Here is a 23648-nt window from a genome sequence, read left to right as displayed (position 1 = left end):
CGATGCACAGAACCAAATGATCTCAGAAACGTCTGGACAAAAGAAGCTTCTCGAACAAGTGGTATACATATGTATAGTGGTACAAGAGAGTATACAGCAGGCCATATTGTTCAGAGTCTGAACTCTTCTGAAAATAACAATATGAGACAATTCTTAAATGCAGGTGTACTAAGTAGACTTAGACCTTTCCAAGCATGCTTCATGCTGATATTTAACCAAAGGTCTTTGTTTAATATTTTTTCATTTGATATTTTTGGAGATGGGGCCTAAGGATGGCGATGTGGTTGTTTGGTTGCTCAGCTTGGTTGCTGAGCAAGATATCTCAGCAACTATTGGCCAAATTGCCATGACATTTGGTTTGGATAATTATGATCTGAAGTTATTGATGCCCCCGGAGCTTTTCTTTACCACTATCAGGCCAAAATTTCCAGATGTACATATATGTTGAAATGTCAAAGTCTAAATTGCAGACTGGCGTGACGTTTACCGAGCACGTTCACGTTCCATTTTGGACTTTCTTTCTTTTTAACATAGTTTTTATTTTAGTTTTTTTTACATATTTATTTCCATTTTGGACTTTCATGTGGTTTTCCCTTGCAGCACCCTCAGCACAAAATCTCAGATTTGCACGCAAGATATCTCATAATATAATTATATCATCAATCTAATCATCATAAAAAAAATCTGATTTCCGAGCAGCACGTCCAAGTTCCCAAGGAAAGAACATGAACCTTGATACTTCATTACTAGAAAGAAGTAGGAATTATTATATTATTATTAATGTCTGTTGGTCAGTCCAGGACTTCCAAACTGTAGTAACTCAACAACTACTAGATGGATTGTCGTGACATTTTGTAGAGACATTCATGGTCCTCAGAGGTTGAATCCTACTGATTTTGGTACTGATGTGTGGTTTTGAGTGAAATATCTCGACAACTGTTGGCTGGATTGCCATTGAATTTAGTAAAAACATTCATGTTCTCCTCAGCGTGCATTGTGATAACTTTTGTGATCCCTTAACTTTTCCTTTAGTGCCAAACAGGTCAAAATTACTTTATATTTCCATCAGTCTCAGCTGTACTTTGTGATAAGTGCGAATTAGCAAATGTCAGAATGGTAACACGCTAAACTAAAACTCAACATCTGCATGTTGGCACCGTCATTGGAAACCAGCATCCATTGGGACCACAATGGAAATAAGTCTTTGGGCTTTATTGTGTCATCCCTGACTATTTATGTATTTTTAGTGTATGATGCAGAGTGCTGTTTCATATATGTTTTTTATATTTAAGTGGTCAAATAAAATCAATCAATTGTGAGCATGTTAGCAGAGCCGCCAGCATGGCTGTAGACTATGGTCTTGTTTATATTTAGCGTAATATAGCTTCACACCATTTTCAAATTACGTTTATGTGATGGACCGTCCGGTCTAATAACAGTAAAATCTAGAAAATGTCAAGTATATGTACGATTTTGCAGCGGAACAACATAGTGTACCACAGTTCCACTGAGTGTGGTGGAAATATATTGTTGTCAACAATCGTCCAGAGCTGCTCCTCTGTGTTGTGTCCCCTCTACAGTGCAGTGAATCAGACTTTGAGTTTGGCACCGAGTGTCTCCATCTGGCTCTGCAGTACTGTGGCACCACTGCCAAGCTCATCCAGGGTCCGCCAACACTGTGGAAGGTGAGCTCGCCAGGGGCCTGGTTTGGGGATTGTGGATTCAGTGACATTTTGGCCAGCACAGCTGTGTGCCCGCTGCTAATTTATCATATGGGCACAAACAAAGCTCATGAATTGAAAGTGAGGGGTGCCGGCAGAAGAGGAAGCATTAATATATTGAATGTGACATCCAGGATTAGCGAGTGGAAATGAGTTTAATTGCAAATGTTGTGTATTTAACCCTCTATCAGATCATGTAACTTTCTGCCTTAAATGGTTAGTTCACCCTAATTACAAAGAGACATATTTTTATAGTTAGACGTAGTGTTATCTAGCCATGAAGATAGTTTTTGGTTTTATGTGCTGAGGCTTTGAGATTTCTGTCTCCACCCCTAATATAATGGACATGGACAGAGTTTTGTTTGTGGTGCTCGGAGCATTGAAGAAGGGCATTTAAATAACATTTGAAGAGCAACTTGTCTTTCCACGAAACAATTCCTCGGTTACTCTGGTTAACAGAGTGGTTGGTTCCCAACATTTTGCTTGTGATAAATACAAAGCCACGACCCCACACCACAGATTGGGTGTCTTTTCGTTGTGAGCAGCTCAATTGAAGAGAGAGAGAGAGAGAGAGAGAGAATTTTTTTACCTTCTTAGAGCCCTTTTAACTAAATACTTCCAGGATCTATGGAGCCACAGGAACTAAACTTCCCCTTTACGCACTCATGTGAGTTTGCTTCTTCGTAGGAACAGTGAAGATTAGCCAAATTAGTCCGATAATGGATAAAAAAACGACAGCTGTGTTTCAGATGCAACTTTCATATACAAGAAAAAACAAGAGTGTGCAATGGGTTGTTCTTTCAGCATTGCAAACTTAGCTGAGATAGTTTCACTTTGCGGGACAGTGCTACCCCCATGGCATGGACTTTTTCGCCACCAATAACACTTGCAGAGGATCTCAATTTAGACCCTGTTACCTCTGGTCGAAACTCAGGTAAGCTTCCTGAGGTGGATTCATGTTAGATTTGAAGAGAAACAACTTCACAGTATTTCTCAAGAAAAAGCAAAGATTAGAGAAAAGTCCAATGAATAAATATGATTTTGTGTAACAGGATTAATTTCCTATTTCCCTTTTCCTGTTAATCACCTCGTGACACCGTGGGAACCATTGATTGAGAGTAACTTTTTCAATACTTTGAAGAAACCAAGTGAATTTCCATTTACCGTCAGTCTATTGGGATAGTGACTTATTTTTCAGAGGCAAAAAAACAAAACTAATCTCCATTTCCATTTTTTTTTTTTCAATTTGGGTGAACTGATCTGTTATTTTGTCCTGCAGGTAACCTACAAACGGGATTTGGCTGCCGCAGAGTCCATTATTAAAGGTGAGTTACCTTCTTTATACATTTGCCATGATTATCATTTACTGTACTGTGTATTGTTGACTTTCTATATCCGATTATATGATATACACACAGGATGAATCCATGTAGACGTGTATCCATGAAAGGCTGAAGGCAGTAGGTCTTCTCAGATAGATCAAAAGGTCAGGAATGAGCAATGTAAGAGTTTTTGTGTCTTCTTCTTGAATATAATGAACCAAAATCGCCCCTCGCTGTACTGAGAGGGAACATTCTTCATAGCATTGTTCAGCTGGTTGGAACAGGACGGGTGTAAAGCCGCCTGTGAATACTTCGGAGAGCAAGTCAGGACTAGGGCGACTATCACAATCAGAGGCATGGAAATAATCACAAGACCATATTTCACCCCGACAGCACCTGGACCAACAGTTACCTGTTAGATGAAGACATAAGGTGCACAGTGATTATTCCCAGAGCCTCTGATGTGAATGAGTTCATTGTGTGTGTGTGTGTGTGTGTGTGTGTGTTTTTTAGAGAGGACGTGGAAGAAAGTTCTCACATCTGTCAGTATGAGAAACTGTTGTGTGTTTCACTTTGTGTGTGTTTGTGTTTCTGTGTGCTCACACATACTTTCATACGCACGACTGTGCCTGCGCGCGCGCGTGTGTGTGTGTGTGTGTGTGTGTTTGTGGGCCCACACATGGATGTGTGTATCCTGGTTAGAAGTGCGTGTTTGTGTGGTTGATTTCTCAATAGATGGCTTTTTAAGTGAGGCAGCCGTTCTGGAGGGCCTTCGTTTTTTGTAGCTGTGATAAGTTTGTTGTTGTTTTACGACGTACAAGCTGGCTATCATAACTTAACGTTATAGAAATGGTTAACTTATGTTCTATTTTTGACCATGATTTTATACATTTTACCATAGATTTTTGTTTTTTTAGCAGTGGGGGCAGGTCCGAACAACCCCACACACACACACACCTTCCCCCCATGAAACGGAACTGACACTTCGCTGCAACACAAACAAATATTTATTCACCTCTATTCACACACACAATGAGGCATATTTTCAGTTGTGATTGAACTGTATTTTTTGAGTTACTATATAGGCCAACTTTGATCTTGACATAAAGGCTAAGCATTCTGTAGCAAATAACAATAAACCCACTATTAATTACATTATCTTAATGCAGTGTAACTACTTCAGCATGTAAATAATGCACCTCAAATACAAACGTGCGCAAGGGCGTTCAGCAATCGCTATTATATCGAATCAACAGCCACGTGCAATTTAGCTCGCAGGTGAAGAACACAAACAACGAAAATCACCAGTTAACTTAATTTAAATTTGCAAGACCAGGCTTAAATGAACTGACAACATAAGTTATACCACTTACAGTTCTCAAGGACGTACACACACGATCTCAACTGGCTAGTTATCCTCGTGTGTCCGCGCTATTCTCCGACATGCACTCTAACAATGCAGCCCTATTTCTGATACTGTGGGGGGCAGAAATGTTGCCTTTTACACAAACCTTTTACAAGTGTCTCTTTTTCTAGCCTGGTTGGGATGTTTTTACAGTTAATTGTCCGTGTATAGCTCTAAAGAACCTCTACTGACAGAACCAAACTAACTGCGAGAAAATTTGCCAATTTGTGTTCATGCTAATTTACGCTCCCACTGCAATTAATTATTTCAGGAGTTTTCAACCAGTCATGTGTCTTCCTCTTGCAGAGACTCTATCGCGGTCGGCCTGTGTTATCACAGGTGGATCTGAACAAGCTGTCACGCTGGCTGATGCTCTGCAGAAGGCTGTTGGAGCCCTCGACATGGTAAGAGTGTGTCACTCCCTGCTGATTAAAATGCTGGTTATGTTGATGACAGTATTACAGAAGATCCCCCATGAGTTGGCCATTTTCATTTTCCTCTTATCTCCTCATCCCTGTACCTCCAATCCCCCGCACAAACTCAATGTGAGCTCCACTTGGGTGGCCCTGGTGGTGAGACTTGCCATCTGCGGTCAGACCTCTAATGGAGCCTGTCTGGGACATCCACTCTCTGCAACTTTCCCCCCCTCCTCATTTTCACTCTCCATCCCCGACCTCCACCTCTCACTCCCCTGCCTGCAGGAGAGCAGATGGCAGTCATATTTCCTGTACCGTGGGAGTTTGCTTGATTAATTGAGTGTTTGGTGATGAGTTCTTACCTCCTCCGCCTCATCCTACTCCTACCGCCTCTGCTCCGGCTTGACAAGCTCCCAGTTTCCACCACAGTTCTCATTCCTCCCTTTCACTCTTAATTTATTTTCGGGCACATCAAATTCCCATGTTGCAAACATCCTCCATTTAATTTGTAAAATTTGTTCCTAATAGACAATGGAAAACAGTATCCCTATGCAAAACAACAAAGAGTGACAGTCTGAGATATTCAGTCAGACGGCACAGACCACATAGAAGTTCCACATGTGAAATGTTCTCCTTTACCTCAACAACCCTTGAGCAAGCCACGTAACCACTAACTCGAGCAACCTTTTGTCTGTCTTTAAAAAGAAGAAAGAAGAATGGATGTCACAGAAATGAGTTTTGTCAGCCAGCTTGCTTATAGTTTGGCAAAGCCCATGGCCATGTGACTACATGTTCTGGGTCAAGTCACGTAAATTCTACAACTTCTCCAACAGAAGAAATTCTGCAACAGAGGAGGGATCCCTCTCCCAGGACAGGCAGACATGCAGTAGATGCTGTGTGTACAAAATGGATCTGTCAGAAAGAATAGCTTTTGTGCAAAGCTGTGTTTAAAATAAGAAAGTGACGCTCACCAGCTACTGGCAAGTTATGATGGTCAGTGGTCACAATGCAAAGTCAGTCTACTTATAAGTTGTACAGTTTGTTTTGAGACTAACAAATGAATCCTACAGTGAAGGTGTATGACTGCAAGAGCGTGCCACCTGGTAGGGAAGAGCTCATTCAGCTCAGGGGGGTGGACATAATAATATGAATGTCTGTAAAGTCTTATTTCCATATAAAAGTTCTGCCTTTGTGTAGCTTATAATTATAATATAATATAATTATAAATATAATTTTTGTTGAAGGAATACTCTACAAAAATCTATGTTATCAAAATCAATAGTTGTGGGCTTAAAGAGGCTCTGAAGGGTTTGTAGCCTGCTCCTTAGTGGGGACAGCAGCTCCCTCCCCACTTTTACAGTTTGAGCTTGTTTCGATAACATCTCTCTCAACTTTGACTGTTTTACTGAAGAGAGGAGTTTGAAAAAACATTTATAGCCTTATCTAAATAAATCGCCTATAATTATATTGTGAGCTCACATAAATGTAGCCTTACAAGCAGCAGTACGTTATTTTCTGGACTTTTTTTGCTCTGGGTTTCGCCTGTCAGGCAGTACTTTGTACAGGTTACGGAGGAAGATGTGCAGGCTCTACTATATCTACATGGCTGAGAAACGCACTTCCACCTCATGTATACGTATGTTTTTCAGGCAAAATAAAAATCTGTTTCTCTTCACAGTTAATATTTCATGCTAGAAGTGACCATCAGTAAAATATAATGCAGTGCTCCTGCTGATGAATATGGAAATGCAAAGTAAACATTAAGTATCGGTTCACGATTGATATCATTGTATATAAATGCAAGATATAGCATTCCCCTTTTTTATTTTATGGTAACAATCTCTGACTTAATTCGAAAACCAAACCTACACACTTGACTGAAAGGGGTTCATGTATATGGGGGAACGAAATAACACATAAAAACAATTTAAAGCAATCCTGTAAAGTGACACCAAAGTTGGGCCTCACAAATGGGTAAAGAGTTGAATCAACCTTCTAAAACCAGATTTAATAACATAAGCTTCATAAAACATTGCAGGACATTGTATATGAGATTGTACAGGTGTTTATAATATTGTGTCCATCCCTTGATGTGCTTATATTTCATGCCTATCACCTATTACTCTTCTCCAGAGCAGGCACCCAGGCTGACAAATCGCCCACACATGGCTCCATGTATAGAAACGCGTGTCGTGGATAATCCTGATGAATATATATATATATATATATTCCCCGGCTGTATCTGCTGACAGTGGAAGGGGGGAGGCAGAGCACACCGCATTACATGTTTCCATGTTCCAACGTGATCCAAACAGTCCATCCTCCTTTAAACTCGCTCCAAGTCCTTCATCAGCGGTGTCAAACGGGCGGATCTGGCTGTCCTGTGCTGGACCGGGGGCCCCAGAGACGGATTGGGGTCGGTGTCTGTCTCTTTGGATCGGCTTGCTGGAGCCATTCCCGTCTGCGCTCAGGTGGCCGGTGGGGATGTGTTTTTCCGGTGCGCATGTTTGGAATCAGATACATCCTTTTCATGGAGTTTGGGAGGGAGGAAGAATGGAGGGGGAGATGAAAGGAGAGTGGAAGAAGCGGAAGACGAAGAATTACCTTTGTCTCAGTGCCATCACGTGAATCTAATACAGGGATAAGCAAGGCTCAGCCGACAGTGTAGTGTAGTGTAGTGTAGTGTAGTGTAGTGTGTGTGTGTATGTGTGTGTGTGTGTGTGTGTGTGCGCGTGCGTGCGTTTGTGCAGGTGGAGGATTTGGCAGCATGTGTGAGTAAGAGGAAGACACGGTAAGAATATGATTAAGGGATTCTCTCAACAGGATGTTATCTGAGAGATTTAATGCAGTTTAAATCCAGGCTTACAGAGAAAAAGGAAAAAAAATGTCAGTTGATGTCAAATTTATATAAAAATGAAGTTAACTCCTGAAAATACCACATTTCAGGAGAAAGTAGCTGATTTTTTTTCTTCAAGAGCATTGTAGTTTTGTCTTCTTCTTTTTAACCTAACACACATTCACACCTGAAAGCTGCACAGTATAACCATTTTCATCTTCTGACCATTGAGCGTCTTCACTGGTGCAGTTGGGGGTTAAGGGCGTTGCTCATGGGCACCTCAGTGGTAGTAGTGTTTTATGGTTTCTGTCTCTCAAACAGGCAATGTGCCAATACCGTATTATGAAAAACATCTTGGCCAAAAATAGCACAATGCAAGACATCTGCTTGATAAATATTTAATGTTTTAATGGAACTAAAAATACAGTACTTCCACACTATATAAATGAAAACCACAGCTGATCTAATTTTTTTTACCCTTTTAAGCTTATTCCATTCTAAAACATGACAGAATATTTTTTTGGCCTGTCGAATAATCATTTTTTTAAAGAAATGTAGTTCAGCTAAATGAAATGTTTCTCCGTGATATATAATGTCATCTTGTCTTTTGCGATGATACAACTCAAATAGTTTTGTATCCGACATCTCAGTTCACAATCTCTTCATGGGTAACTGCTGCTCATCACTACAAATGGTTATTGTGATCCAGATAGTTTTTGTGAAAGTATCAATAACTCTCTCGTTATATTGTCGGATCAATAAACTGCCTCTAGTTTCAGTTAAAATAAACAATGCCAAGAACTCCTGGCCTACACATGTCCATGTCAAATGTCTAATTTCTGACCACATTCTGAGCATTACTGTGTTATTGTGTCTCTTAAGTGTTTCATAAGCACGGAAAAAAGGAGATATCGCAATACTAAATATAGAATGGAAAACCTAAGTTATGTATGAGTTCCTCAATGTTGAACTAGTTTTTTCAGTCTGTCATTTTCCTACTTTCCCCTTTTAATGCATAATTATGAGCCATCTATTATTCAAACATTTGGCTTCAGTGAATTTGGATCATAGGCTAAACCCAGACAAGTAGATGTTTTATGGCCACCTACATAAACGAGGAAAGCAGTATTTCATTAAAAAAAAAATCACCTCCCTTATCACTAACCCTTTTTATCTTGATAATATATAATTATAATATTCTCATATCCAGCCCAGATCAAAGACAATCCTCAGCTCATGTATCAAACTAGTGAAGGTTTATAATGATTAACCTCAACCTATAAGAGGATCTGTCATTTTGACAGAGAGGGAGTATTGCTCGCCAGGATAAACAGTTTTTGTCTGTCAGCCACTGATATTGATAAGTAGTGGGTTCAGCTTTTGTTAACAATTTACAAAAGTTTATAAAAGTATACTTGACATTTAAATGTGGTAAATACACGGTCATTACATTTTCATCCATTTGATGCCACCGCAGGCTCAAATATTAAATAAAGTAAATATATCAGACATAATTTCCACATGAATTTGAATCTGACCCAGGATTGGAGCCATTCCCTTTCCTATTGTTTAAATCTGTCTATGCTGTTTTCTACCAAGAAATTTTACACCACAAACATACATTTTTAGCCTTGCAAGGAGCTTTAAGGATGGCAATGATGGTCTGTCTTTCGGTCTGTCTCAACCACTTTGGTTAAGACTGAAATACAGTACAGGCCAAAAGTTTGGACACACCTTCTCATTCAATGTGTTTCTTTATTTTCATGACTATTTACATTGTAGATTCTCACTGAAGGCATCAAAACTATGAAGAACACATATGGAATTATATACTTATCAAAAAAGTGTGAAATAACTGAACATGTCTTATATTTTAGATTCCTCAAAGTAGCCACCCTTTGCTTTTTTGATAACTCTGGTGTTCTCTCAATGAGCTTCATGAGGTAGTCACCTGAAAAGGTTTTCACTTCACAGGTGTGCTTTGTCAGGGTTAATTAGTGGAATTTTTTCCCTTTATTAAAGAAAAAGGCAAAGGGTGGCTACTTTGAAGAATCTAAAATATAAGACATGTTTTCAGTTATTTCACACTTTTTTGTTAAGTACATAATTCCATATGTGTTCATTCATAGTTTTGATGCATTAGGTGAGAATCTACAATGTAAATAGTCATGAAAATAAAAAGGAAACGCACTGAATGAGAAGGTGTGTCCAAACTTTTGGCCTGTACTGTACTCAACAACTATTGGCAGGAAATTGTGTGCAGTGATTCATGGTCCCCAGAGGAAGAACCCTACTAACCTGGTTAACCTTATGGCATTCCCATTAGGCTCAAGTCAACTGTACTTTGTGTTTAATTTGGGTTTAGTGCTAATTATCAAATGTTCACATGCTTTTCTGACATAAGGGACAGTGATGCTTTGAGCTAAATGCTAAGTACAGGCTCACAGAGCTGCCAGCATGGTTGTAGACTCTTGTTAAAACTTATTTTTATTACCAGTGACAAAAAGGGATGATAAACGCTAGCTGTAGCGTAACAGTAGCAGTAGAGAAGAGTCATAAAGTCAGCAAACTGACTCAATAATGTCAGTCACACAGCAATATCAATCTCAAGCTAGGCAACATTAGCTTACATTTGCCACCAGCTGCTACTAGTCATACCAAACTCTATTTAAGCAGTTAATAAATGTGCCATATCTTCTTTTAAGAGTTTAAAGTTGCACTAATCTTTATTTTTCTTGGCCAGCACCAAGCGGCAGACAGACAGAGTTAGCAGCTAGCAAAACTAAAAATAGTTGAGGATATAGAAGCTAAAGAGCTGGATATACAGTATATTACTAAGGAGTTCATAGAGACCAATATAGAGCTAAAAAAAATCTATGAATGTTGGACTTTCATTTGTCAAGTGGCCAGAAACACGACTCTAAATGAATGCTATTGTTGCACTGTTATTACTGGATGTGTAGATAAGAAACAGTTGGCTAACACACAACACAACTTTATAAGTGATAATATATAAGTATTTTGTTACAGCTTAATTTCAGAGTAAGTAGCCAAAATAACCACATATTACAACGTTGAGTCTAATATTTAATGGGATTTTTAAACACTACATTGTTTTAAACTATAACCATGACTAAAATAACTATATTTTGGTCTACGTTAACACGTTAAAATCATTTCCGCGGGTAGCTCACTGCTGTGCTGAGCTCTTTGTTTTTCTTGTGTCCTCAGAGTGGTTGGGTCGCCGAGCCTTCTTGGCTCTCCAGGCCATGCCTAAATTTAAATAAACATTCCTACTCTGGGATTTCATGCCCAACCTGGTTTAGATCACGTCAAAGTTTTTTTAAACCCTACAAATCTACATTTCGAACCGAAATGATTTTCCTCCTGAAGCCATGGGCAGTTATCTTTCAAGACAAATTAACCCTCCGACATATGTTTCCCATAACCATTTTACATTTCCAATGACTTTCTGTTATTTTAAAACGACTGTATCTTCATGCCAAACTCAGAGTCTGGATGTTTATTTCTGTGTTTATTTCCTGCGTGTGTGAAATTGAAGTACCAGGCTGTAATTAGAGGCATAACAACAAAGATGAATGTGAAACGGACATGGTGGACACGGCATGCTATCCGGTTGCCTCATGTTACTCGTGTGCCAAGGCCGAAGCTGACTGGAAAGATCAGGACCTAAATGTCGTGGTTCTTTGTGCAAAAAAGCTTTTACGATTCTTGGCCGTACATCGGCCGTTGACTCAATTTGCAGCGTAATGAAATTTAAGTTGGTTTTTGCCTGATCGCTGTCCCCGGCCTTTGCATATGACAGAATTTTCCTGCCTGTTCAGAAGTATAAAGGAACCCAGAAACGGTTTCTTTTTTTTTTAATATCTACCATTTGTTCTAATAAGCTTCTGATTACCACTGATGGAAATGAGCCACTCAGTTACATACTCCCTGAGTGTATTTAGATTTTTTCATAATCATAAAATCAGTCATGGCAGGAGAACAGGTGGGTGTACTCACACTAAATGATTGAAGAAGTGGCTGAAACAAAAACCAGAAGCCTCTTGACCTTTTGAGCACTGAAGTCATCCGTCACTCAACATCAGATGCACGAGGACCCTGGTACTGCAGCTCTTGCTTTAATGTTATCACTCAGGATCCTGTAACAAGCAGAATGTCAACTGAATAGTTAAAGTCAGGGTATCTCCGTCTTACAGGAGCTGGATGTCATCCCAGATCTGATGGGAGAAAACGCCGGGTATCTGTTAAAAGAGTGGAACTTCATCCAGGTTTCTGTAAGTTCCCTATTTTAAGCACAACTTTAATGAGAAATGAAAACATGTCAGTGTAAATATTTATGATCTTTTCTGGCCAAAGCAGGGTTTGGACTTTCTAAAATCTTCTAGCACACTTTTTTTCCTTTGTTTTATCTTGCTGGTCATCATGGAGAGAAAATAGAAAATGTAATCTTTGCTTCAAAAGTTCTTATGTAGTTTTTTTATGTCCTTGGTCTCCAGGTCAATCGTTCATGCCTGTCTGAAGTGGAGGCCGTATTGAAGGATTTGGAGGCAGCGAATCGGGCTCTTCTCCACCCGCTGGTCGTCATTTGGGTGAGTTCATACACGGATACTGCAGCCATGGTTTTGCAAAAAAAAAAAAAGACTTAAGAGTTGCACAACTTTGCTGGCGGCTCTGTGAGGCTGACACATGAATACTTGTACCAAGTTTCGCTGAAAACCACAAAAGTGAAACCCACAGTGGCTCTAGATGAAAGGTCAAGGCATCACCAAAGTCAGTAGAATGCATCGTGAATTTCGTGGCAATTTGTCCAAATAGTTGTTTTAGTCTGGACCAAAGTGATGGACTCACTGACAGACCGTCATTGCCATCATTAGAGCCAAGCCACCAAAGCCACTTTTCACATTTCCAAATGTATCCTACACTCCTCACACTCCTGACTTGTTTTCAGACGTTGTTGTTGTCTGAAGGACAGATTTGTAAACCAGTGAAGAAGAATGAATGCACAGATGCCGGGAGGTGCAGGAGCATCAGCTGCACAAGATCTCTGGCATGCAACGCACCGGGAGAAAGCTTTGAATTTGTAAAAACCGATCTTAGCTTTTTAACTTGGGCCAGTGCCAAAATACAAATGCTATTTGTCACACAGCATTACTCGATTAAACCACTGCCTTGATTTGTGTTTGGTACGCTGGCCTTTCAATGAAGCTGTAATTCGCCACACAGCAGGTTTCATTAGTACAGGATCGACTCGTCTCTGTCACGCCAGGAAAAAAAAGCATTTTTATGTAAATCTTACTTATTACTTTTTGTTTGAAAATGAATATAGCTGAGCAATGTGCTCTCAGGTCACTGTGTGTGTTCTATTACTTTTTATGGCTTTATTGCTTCAGTATATCACCAATTTATACAACACAACACATTCAGCCTTTACAGTCATCCTGGATGTGGTTAGTGTAGGTCTTTATCAGATCTTGTGTCTCCTTGAAAATCAACCAAAAATTCACAAAGTGTACACAGAGTTACTGTGGGTCTGTGTGTTTAGTAAGAGGCGGAGTTAAACATGTCTCAGTATCATTTCCCACACTTTGATTGAACTTTTCTTTGCATGTTTTTGAATACAGACATCTGGCAGAAGGACAGATTCTCTTTATTCAAAGGTACATGTACTACACAGCGAGCCAAACCGTGTCTTTTTTTTTCCCGCTTGTAAAAACGTCACCTGTAGTCCACCTCGGCTCCACTGATGAGCTCTGTAGCTGTTTGGAAACCGCACACCTCCCAGGAGAGCCCTGCAGCTTGGCCTCGCTTACTGTTCACCCACAGAGCAACACTGACCAGAGAGATCACAGAGAGGAAAAACCTAAAACAAACGGATCAAATCTGATCCAAGAAACATCCAAATATTTGTGAAAGGCCTGTTTAAGCTCCTTTTTAATTTGGAAAATTGACCTCTTACTAAAACACAGAGTAAGTGCCAAAACAATGGCATGTAATAAGAAAAAAACAAACCTGCAGAGGGCCGATTTCTACCGCCAAATCCCTCAATCAGTCTCAATCACAATCAACCCCCACTCTTATTTGTTGTACCAAGTTTTCAATAGAACACACACACACACACACACACACACACACACACACACACACACACACACACACACACACATGGATTCACACGTGTACACTGGCTTTAGTGGGATCCACTCCCTATAAAAGCATGTCAGAGTACCCAGAACTCCCACTGTCAACTTGTTTCTTCTATTCTATTTTTGCTCTCTTTTATTACTCTTATATTGAATTCTTCTCCAATCTGTTATATTCTGTTATTATACTATATTTTACTCAACTATTAAATTTTTTGTTTTTGTTTATTTTCTTATGCTCTACTCTTGTCTATTCAGTTTGGTGTTTGGTGTTTTAAGCCCCCAACGTCGTCTTCCAGGCAGTGCTGCCTGGAAGGCACTAGGAATAGGCAATGGTTATGATGGTTAGGGTTAGGGGCCTTGAAGTTGACGGTCGCAGTGCTGCCTTGAAGTCGACGTTGGGGGCTTAAAACACCATCGAGCACTCAGTTCACTTCAATTATATTCACTTCTGCTCCAAACCTATTCTATTTCATTCTATTCTACTGTACTGCACTCTAGTCTGGTCCACTATTCTATTTAGTTTTGTTCTATTCAATTCTATTCTAGTACACTCTATTTTCCTTTTTTTCTGTTCTACTCTACTCAAGTCCACTGTACTCTGTTGTACTCTATTATATTCTACTCTATTAATTCCTGTAACACTCATTTAAGTTAAAACAACTCCCAACAGCTGAAAAAATAGTTAATTAGTTGATTAATCTATAAGTCTGGTACAATGAGTTATTTATCAAATAGATTCTCAAAGGCGAAAATTTGCTTGAATTCTATTGTGTTTTGGTCGACCAACATTTTATGGACTAAAACTGATTGATTATAGAAAATTAGAGAAATAATCGATAATAATAATCATTAATTGCAGCCCCACAAAAGACAGATAAGACTATAAGTCTATATTAAAAGCTACTGTGTCTGTAAAGTTTAAAGTGCTCATTATGCTTTTTGGCTTTTTCTCTTTCCTTTATTGTGTTATATATCTTTTTTGTGCACGTTATAGGTTTACAAAGTGAAAAAGCTCAAAGTCCACCCCAAAGGGACTTACCATCTCCAACAGAAAACACTGTCCACAAACTGTTCCAAACAGCTCTATTGTAGTCCAGCTCAACACACAGGGTGAAAAGAGGAGCTGCAGCAATGTGCAGTACAACAAAAATATGGTGTTTTTTGAAAATTAAACCATGTAAACCTATTTTGATATAACTTCTAAATACAATTATGAACCTGAAAATGAGCATCATATGAGCACTTTAAGGCAAAGAGCATTTCAAATAAGCAAAACAATCTGTAAGTCTATAACAGAGCACACAGTTTGCTTTTCTCTCCATTTATAACCTGATTTCATGCTGGCGTTAGAATGTGTGTGAAGTCATTCGGGGAAGTTGTGACTACGAGAAACATGAAGCAGCCTCTGAGTTTGGCGGTTATAAGTGATGAGGATTAGTTCAGCACCAAAGTGTTTTTCTTACCTTTTGTTTTTGTGCATGGGGCTGTTGTTAGGTTGCACATGTGCCCCGTTATTTATCACAGCTTTGATCACATGGAAGGGATCGGTGGAGGGATAATTGAGTTTGAAGTGTAGGTGGTAGCCTCGAGGGCAGAGAAGCAGACTGGTTGATGGAGGTCACGGTTTCAAACCGTCTGTGAAAATGAGGTGCTATGGTCTTGAGCATTGTATTCAAAGCAAGAGCCCCATGTTGTTGATATTAGCACCTTATGTCTCATGTTGTTAGGTATCATAAATCTGTGATTGATGTCTGTTCCAAGGAGTCCTTTGTGTTATGTATTAGACACTTATTTTTTTAGTAATTGGAGGCTGAAATGCAATATCGGTACACCTCAGACATAATAATGGATAACAGTTTAACCACCTAGCAATAAATCTTATTTTTTTTATGCTACGTTAGCAATTTTTAAGTCATTTTCTAAGTTTGAAAGAAGCTAAACAAATAAGAGTTTAAAACACAGTTTTTTCATTGGTAAATGTTCATTGTGAAAGTGCAATATAAAACTCTACTTTAACAAAGAAACTTTCTTTGCCTCCACCTTGTTGAAATGAAGTGTATTTATTTTTGAAAGTACCCACTGTCCTGCCTGGCCTTCTTGTACTTAATTTATGCTACGTTTACACGTGGCCGGCTATTTTCATAAACTGACATTTCAACCTCTCCGTTTTTAAAAATAACATCGTGCACAGCTGTCAGTTTTCAGAAAAGTGTTTGTATGCCAAACCTGTAGGTGGCAGTATAACGAGAAGCTCAAGCCCACGTTAGCCAATCAGAATCCCGAAAATAGGAACAACAGCAACGAATCACTTCCTCTCTATTCTCTTCCTCACTTCCTCGGCTGCCTAAACCTCCGTTTGTTTCAGCTTACATGCAAACGTGCAAACGAAGTTTTCCAAAATCTTGCTTTTAGAAAGACTCTTTTTCAAAGGCAAATTGTCCGTTTGCGTGTAAACGAAGGGCACAAACGAAGGCAAATGTCTCTGTTTTTTTCAAAATAACCATGTACATGTATACGGGGTATTAGTGTAGGTTTTCAAGTTTGTGGACATCACCTGCTAGCGGCCTATAGCAGCAACCACTTAGTGCAAATCAGGGTGTGCGCGATCGCAGCCGCACCTCTAATTTAAAAAAAGAACAGACCATGTATTGTGGATGTGTTTCATTCCAGTCGTTTGAGGCTACTGATGTTTTTCTTCTTCTATGGTGGATTTCTGACGAGGAACTGACAATATGTATGTGATCGTATGTATGTATGCATGATGTCTTGTCGTAAATAGCCAAAAATGCACTCTACATTGTGCAAAGTACTGTACGTTTCCAGTAGCTATTTTTCAATAGTTTTTCAAAGTAAATCTCTCCTTTTAAACCTTCTAGTATACTGTCCAGGTGGCCAAAGGTCGACATGAGTAGTTTAAGTGGGCAGTTCCAAGATGTCAACGTGTGTGACTCAATGAAGTGTAAATGAAGTACGGTTGAACATCTATCCTTAACTTTTAGCTTTAAGTTGTTCTTGTCAGTTGCTCTTGTATATGCCTCAGTTATTCATATTTTCGCACAAATATCACTGTCAGTGTTTCACTAGACTAATATGGCCTGGAGGTTGAAGCCCTGCTTATGTGCTGAATAATCACTCTTCAAATTGAATGTCACCCGATGACAGCAAACGTCTGATTGATATTCAAGTGTAAGTGTAATTGCAAGTTTAGAGCTGACGCCTTGACACGATTCTCCTGACTATCGTGTCTTGCTGCCGCAGCTTTTAAGAATATATGACAAAATAATTGCGGGTAATAAATCTTGAGTTCAGTTTCTGTTAGCGGGCGGGTTACGATAATCGGCTAAATGTTGGATTAGGGTTGATACAGTAATACGTACCAGTGTGTCTGGATTATGCTGCCATAATTGGAGAAAATAAACCCCAGAGCCCCTTCAGATTTACAGCTTAATTAGAGAATAATTATATCTTCAGACAGGACAGTGCATCACCCAACCTGTTTACTCTCAGCACAGCCGAGCTTCTCTGAATACAACCCTAAATAAACAGGCCTATTGAGTTGCAACATGTTTAAATGGCTGCTTGAAAAATGAGCTGTTATTGCTCCAAAAAAAGGGGCATAATTGCTGTTCTGGTAAGAGATCCTCTCTATTGGCAAGCGTTTTCTGATTGGGCGCGGTGGCTTTTGTTTTGATAGGTGCATTTGAGCGGTTCGGATGAGCTGTCCGTCAGCGGGAGAGGGGTAGAGCCGGCAGCTATCATGGACCTGGCCTCAGCAGCTAAGCTCCGAAATATTCTCCTCTATGGCATCCAGCTTCGTCAGACAAAGGTAAGCTTTTAGTCTTTCCCCGTCTTTCTTTAATGTCTTCCTAAAGTGAGCTCAGAGTTCCTGTGCTGTGAATTCATATTTCAGAGACGCCAAACAAAACAGAATGGGAAATGTCTCTTAAGTGTCTTGTACCAATGTCTTGTCATGCTTTTATGCTTCAGGCAAGGTTGCTGTCTTTATGTGTTAGTGCGTGTGTGCACGCTTGGATGTGAAAAATTTGATCAAAATTGATCAAATTTCTACCCTCCGCCGCACTCGTTGGGAAGTATAGTTTTAACTGAACGCCAGAGGGATGATAAGGATGGAGAGGTGCTTAAGGTCTGAAGCAGCTCAACCACCGCACGCGTAGGTCGAAACCTCCACAGTTTAGCCGGGAATCCGCTGCGAGGCCCGCCAAGTGTGCACCGGAGTCATACAGGATGGATGCGGTTGACCTGGAATCCATAACTGACTGCTCTGTAATCATAGGATTATATAAAATGGAATTATTCATCCAGCACAGTGAGAAATGTTGGGATTCATGCTACCAAAGCCGTCAAGTCAAATCACAACATTTGGGCCAGATGTGCAGGGTAAACAGAAGACGAATGCTGAATATTCATGGTGATGTTGGCCTTAAATATGACATCCATCATGATTTATGTTCACGACTGACTGCAGCAGTGTGATAAATGAGGTTTATTGGCAGCTGCATCACGTCACAAATCAATTAAAAAAGCTCAGGCGAGGGGATGAGCATCCATCCATCGTCATCGGGTTGCGAGGGCAGCAGGCTAAGCAAAGAATTTCAGACGGCCCTCTCCCCCGCAACGTTTTCCAGCTCTTCCTGGGAAACGCCCAGGCGTTCCCAGGCCAGACCAGATATATAATGTGTCAAGCGTTTCTAGGTCTACCTCAAGGCCTCCTACTAGTTGGACATGCCCGGAAAACTTCTAATGGGAGGTGTCCAGGAGGTATCCTTATCAGATGCCCGAACCACCTCAACTAGCTCCTTTTTAAAAAGTAGCAGCGGCTCTACCCCCAAGCTCCATTCGATGTCTGAGCTCCTCACCCTATAATGCTGAGCCTGCCACCCTATAGAGGAAAACTCATTTTGGCCGCTTGTATCTGCGATCTCTTTCTTAAAGTCAATACTCAAAGCTCATGACCATAGGCAAAGGTCGAAACGTCGAGATTTGCCTCCCTTTCGGGTCTGGTACAACGCCCCCGGCCGTCCGGATGTCTGAGCAGGTCGGCTTTATTCACTCCTGCGAAAGAGAACAACGAGCTGAAGGAGGAGGCCCAGTCTTCTGTGGTCGGTGATTCAGCATCATGCGTCGGGCCTTGACATCACAGTGTCGCCTAATTAAAATGAGATGCTTTGTATTCTTGATAGCGAGACACGAAATACGCTGTCGGCCCACATATGAGTTTGATTCCAACTATCGGATGTTGGACATCTTGGTCTTCCTCTGAATTATGGAACTAATGCTGTTAATTAGTCATCCTGCTTCGACAGAGAAATGGGGAAGAGAGTGGACGGAGATAATGTGTGTTTCACCATGATAAAATGCTTATCGTTATGAGATAGTGGAACAGCAGAATACAGCCTTGTATAAATCACTGTTAGCTTTTTTTGTTATAATGAGGATAATTCTTCCCAGATGGCCTTATTCATACTTGTGGAGATGCCTGCCAACACTTCCTCTGTCAGCCGTACAGTATATATGAATAATGCTCACAAATTCTATGTTTGTTTTACTTCTTTGGCTTTAATAAAAAAATAAAAAAAAGATCTGACAGCAGGCAATAATGCACACATAGTGAACATTTTCAGGCAATCAGTTTGATTGTTGAAAGAGGGATTGAATCTGTGCGGATTGCTTAAAAATGCAGTTTTTCTTCTATTTAGTTTTTGTCCTCAGTGTTTGTTGCTTTAATTAAAACATGAAAAACAGCCCTACGAAAACCATAAACATCTGAGATGGCACTGTGATTACATGTGCGACAATATAACGGAGTACCAGGCACAACTCCGGCATCTTTGCACTGAAATTCAACACTTCCAACATCCAGAGGAAAGATGTTATTTTCCCGAATGGTCACATAAAGGCTGACACGACAAAACAGCCCGGATTACATTTTCTGTTCCCTGCAAAGAAAGGTCAAGTTTTTACTGTTTGGAAGTGAAAATATCTTTGTAAGGGACTTATGCTGCTGTTTTCAACATGTGTTCTTCCTGTGACTTTTCACAGTTCACTTTGTATCAATAAACATTCATTGAATTCATATTATTAAGATGTTAGCTTCAATATATAGTTTAATGCAAGTTTGTGAGCATGAACTGTTTTATTCATTCATTGATTTGTGTGTCGCTTTGTGCGCTTATGTGTGTACCAGCTTTAGCACCACCGAGAATGAAATAAAAAAAACGCTATCAAACTCAATCTGTGACTCCCTCCATTCAGTACAAAGCAGTTTGATGGTCCACATCAACACATTGTTCTGGTTTATCATGTGGACAAACTAGGGCTGCCCCCCACCCATGTGGGCTGAGGCCTTTGCAGCAGCCCAGGTTCGAATCTGACCTGTGGACCTTTGCTGCGTGTCATCCCCCTCCCCCCTCCTCCCCCAAGAAACCCCTGTGTCGACTCGCAGATTGTCAGTTGAACCTTTTTGTTTAGCTGTGTCGTTGTACACAGAGCAATGCAGGAGCAACAGCAAGGCAAGCTGTGAACTGTTTAAACAGAGTCTCAAAATGACCTCACCACGAAACGGACTGAGGTGGGAGTTAGGCATGGGCCGGTTATCGGTTTCAAGGTATACCGCGGTTTGAAAAAGTCAAGGTTTCAAAACCACAAAAAATTTTCTGTCACACCGTTCCTAAGGTATGAGCTGTTTTTTATGAGAGGTCAAGGAGAGAAACTGCAGTTTAGTCTCCCTGCCAGTGTGCAGTGTGTTTAAAAATCAAATACATTGTGTTTAATGGAAAAAAAAGAAGTAGTTTTTTAACCATTTAAAAAAATAATACATTTTAAAGCTGTAATTGCAATACCATGAAACTGTGATATTTTTGCTGAAGGTTATCACAGCGTCAGAATCGTGTACCGGCCCATGCCTAGTGGGAGTAGAGAAGGGTGATGGAAACGGGGAGCAGCGTGAGGCAGGGCAGCGCGACGAATGATGTTGGCTCCGTGGTGCGCTAGGATTTTATAGCTAAATGAACGATGACACGTTTACTTTCTCTTGAAACTAAGAAAATAGCGTTGCACACTCTGGCTCCATATGCATATCTGTATTTATTCTGATGACGTTTCTGGCCCTCGGGCCCTTGTTTTTGATCTGATTTGTTGATTTGAAGAAGGCCTGAGGGCCGAAACGTCGTCAAAATAAATAGAGATATGCATAAGAAGTGTGCAACACTTTTTTCTTATTTCCAAGTCTACCTCCAGTGATCGGGCCCCTCACTTCATCCCTCGGGGTGCGTTACTTTTCTATATTATACTTTTACTTATCCGATGTTTTCACAGCACAGATGATGAACAAAGGCATTTAAACGTGGGTCTCGCAGGGAAAGCCTATTGTGTGCAGTTGTGCTGAACTAACACTACCTGGGCACAGAGGTGAAAAGATCTCTAGATATATAAAAGCATGAACCACAACACATTACAAATTCATAGGATCATGTTTCAATTAAATTACATTTTGTGTATGCTGCACTTTCTGAGATTAGGTATAAACGGTGCCTGACATATCATCACTACTCGCAAAACTAATACTTCAAATACTGATGCTGATAAATCAAAACATTGTATGAATAAAAATGTAATACATGTTCTAAAGCAATACTGTTGATGAATGATATATTTGTGATTGCGACTGCTGTAGACCAGGGATGTTTGCAGTTCTTATAAACTAGGTGAAAGTTTTAATTACGAACCCAAGTTTCAATATTTTATGATTCCTTCAAGTTGCCAGTGGCAGTAAAACAAGGTATGACATCAGTACTTTCCGTCTTCTCCAAATTTTTATACAAAATCTTGTTAAAGATGGTCCACCATAAACTCTGAATCCCTTTTGTTCCTGCCTAAATGATTTCATTCTCTGCTCTGACATGACTGTTTGTTGTCAACTGCACACCAGTGAGAAGAACAACCGTAGAGAGCATTTAAGCGTCCCTTGTCTCTCATTATGTCTCATTCTGAGGAATTACTTGACGCGCCCACCTCTTTGGAAAAGTACGGCCATTCGGCTAATTTAATTTTAACCTCTGACAGTTAAAACGCATGAGCACATGGAATGGTGTTCGTCCCAGAGAGGTTGGGAAAACGATCCACCTCGTTGAACTCTTAGTGATTAGTCCTTTTTTGGAAAATAAAAAAATAAGTGGATTCTCACAAACGAGGCCTGACTGGTTTCACATTATTCATGGCAACACTGAATCGCTGGGACGCGACACAATGCATCCAGCAGCGTGTCACCAGGCGTGCCACTTGGCTTCGTCGAGAGGAGAGAGTGAAATGGAGTCACGGACAATGAACAGCGGTCTCTCTGAAAGGAACGTGATCAAAGCGCTTCTCTAGAGCCTTTTTCCGTTTGTTTTGTTACCTCTGAAGATGCCCACAAGCCAAACATCAGGTGCGATAATGTGTGAAAACATCAGACCTAAAGATGTTGACCGAGGATACGCGGACACCGGATCCTCATAAACTAACCCGATGTTGTGAAAACGGTGACGGTATGCGCTATCGGTGTCTGCAGCGGCGATAGGAAGTGTCATTGGATCCCTCCTCGCACAGGGTCCTGGCGACTTGTCATCCGCTGAAAAGGGAGTTGTCACGGTGATATATGGGTGTTGTAATCCCTGCAGTGAGAACCCTGATGTTTACCCAACCCCATATTTCCTCCTCCTCAAAAGAGCCCCGGACCGGGAATCCTAAACCTGAGAACAGATTAGCCGGCCGGGAAGAAAAGAGAGGGAGAGAAAGGAGAGCAGGGAGGGGAGGGAGGGAAGAAAAGGAGAGGACTCTATAGGTCTTTTCTCCTCTACCTGTTCAGATCTAGGTCTGAAAGGCAGACAGGTGAAACCGAACCCGACCCAGCGAAGCTCTTGCTGTGACACTCTGTGGAGTTGTACCCTCGCCGGGGTCAGGGGAGATCAGGGAAGACTGTCGCCTCTGTGGTTTCAGCACACTCCCCCACTTTTCTCAGGCTAATCCAACAGTTGTCCTCTGCTGAAAAAAAACAAAAAACGAGTGGTCTTAATGGGGAGGCACAGCATTGCAGGAAATAAATCGGGGGCGGGATGGTTGTGCGAAAAGTTTAAGTAAAATAGGTTTATCTGATTCATCTGACACGGATTCATTTTAAGGTGTTGCAAGCCAGCAAGTCAGGGAACCTCTGATTAAAGAATGATCAGACAGAGAGTTGAAAGCTACGCTAGCCTCTGAGGCTGTACTTGAAACAACACTGGGATGCTAACATCAGGGTTCATACGTTTTGAAAAAACCTGGAAAAGTTATGGAATTTGAAAAATGCAAATTCCAGGCCTGGAAAGGTTTTGGAAATGTAAAAAGAACCAGAAAGTTTTGGAAAAGTCATGGAATTTTATATTCCGCATAATAATATGTCATTAATAAATGTATTTTTACGTCACCTTAAACTCAACATTCTGTTCGGGGAGCGATATTATGAATCCCACTATGAACCACATAAATCGTCATTCATTTTATAGTTAAACCTCTGAGGGTAAACTTTAACACAGATTTGTATTCTTATTGTATATTGTCGACTGACATTTTCAGGAACACATAGTCATGGAAATTTGCTAAAATGTCATGAAAAAGTCATGGAAAAGTATTGGTTAAAATGCGTATGAACCCTGTAACATGCTCACAATGACGATCTTGACAACAAGTTGATGTAAAGCAGGTTGACAGTGGACAATGTTCACCATCTTAGTTTAGTGTGCATGCT

General features: G+C 40.4%; 1 protein-coding gene across 3 annotated transcripts in view; it reads left to right on the top strand.

Moving 5' to 3' along the window:
• Window positions 1-23648, top strand: part of crppa (CDP-L-ribitol pyrophosphorylase A) — a 52881-nt gene that overhangs the window by 13333 nt on the left and 15900 nt on the right. For 2 of the 3 annotated variants that reach the window (XM_039806451.1, XM_039806449.1), the window contains 6 exons: window positions 1581-1685; window positions 3001-3046; window positions 4755-4852; window positions 11921-11998; window positions 12221-12313; window positions 17562-17693. In XM_039806451.1, the coding sequence (XP_039662385.1) occupies window positions 1581-1685; window positions 3001-3046; window positions 4755-4852; window positions 11921-11998; window positions 12221-12313; window positions 17562-17693 (552 nt within the window). The remainder of the gene's footprint in view (window positions 1-1580; window positions 1686-3000; window positions 3047-4754; window positions 4853-11920; window positions 11999-12220; window positions 12314-17561; window positions 17694-23648) is intronic. The other variant, XM_039806450.1, reaches the window with a different exon arrangement.

Source organism: Perca fluviatilis, chromosome 7 (genome assembly GCF_010015445.1).
Source record: "Perca fluviatilis chromosome 7, GENO_Pfluv_1.0, whole genome shotgun sequence".
Lineage (NCBI taxonomy): Eukaryota > Metazoa > Chordata > Actinopteri > Perciformes > Percidae > Perca > Perca fluviatilis.
This window is presented reverse-complemented; position numbering and strand designations above follow the sequence as displayed.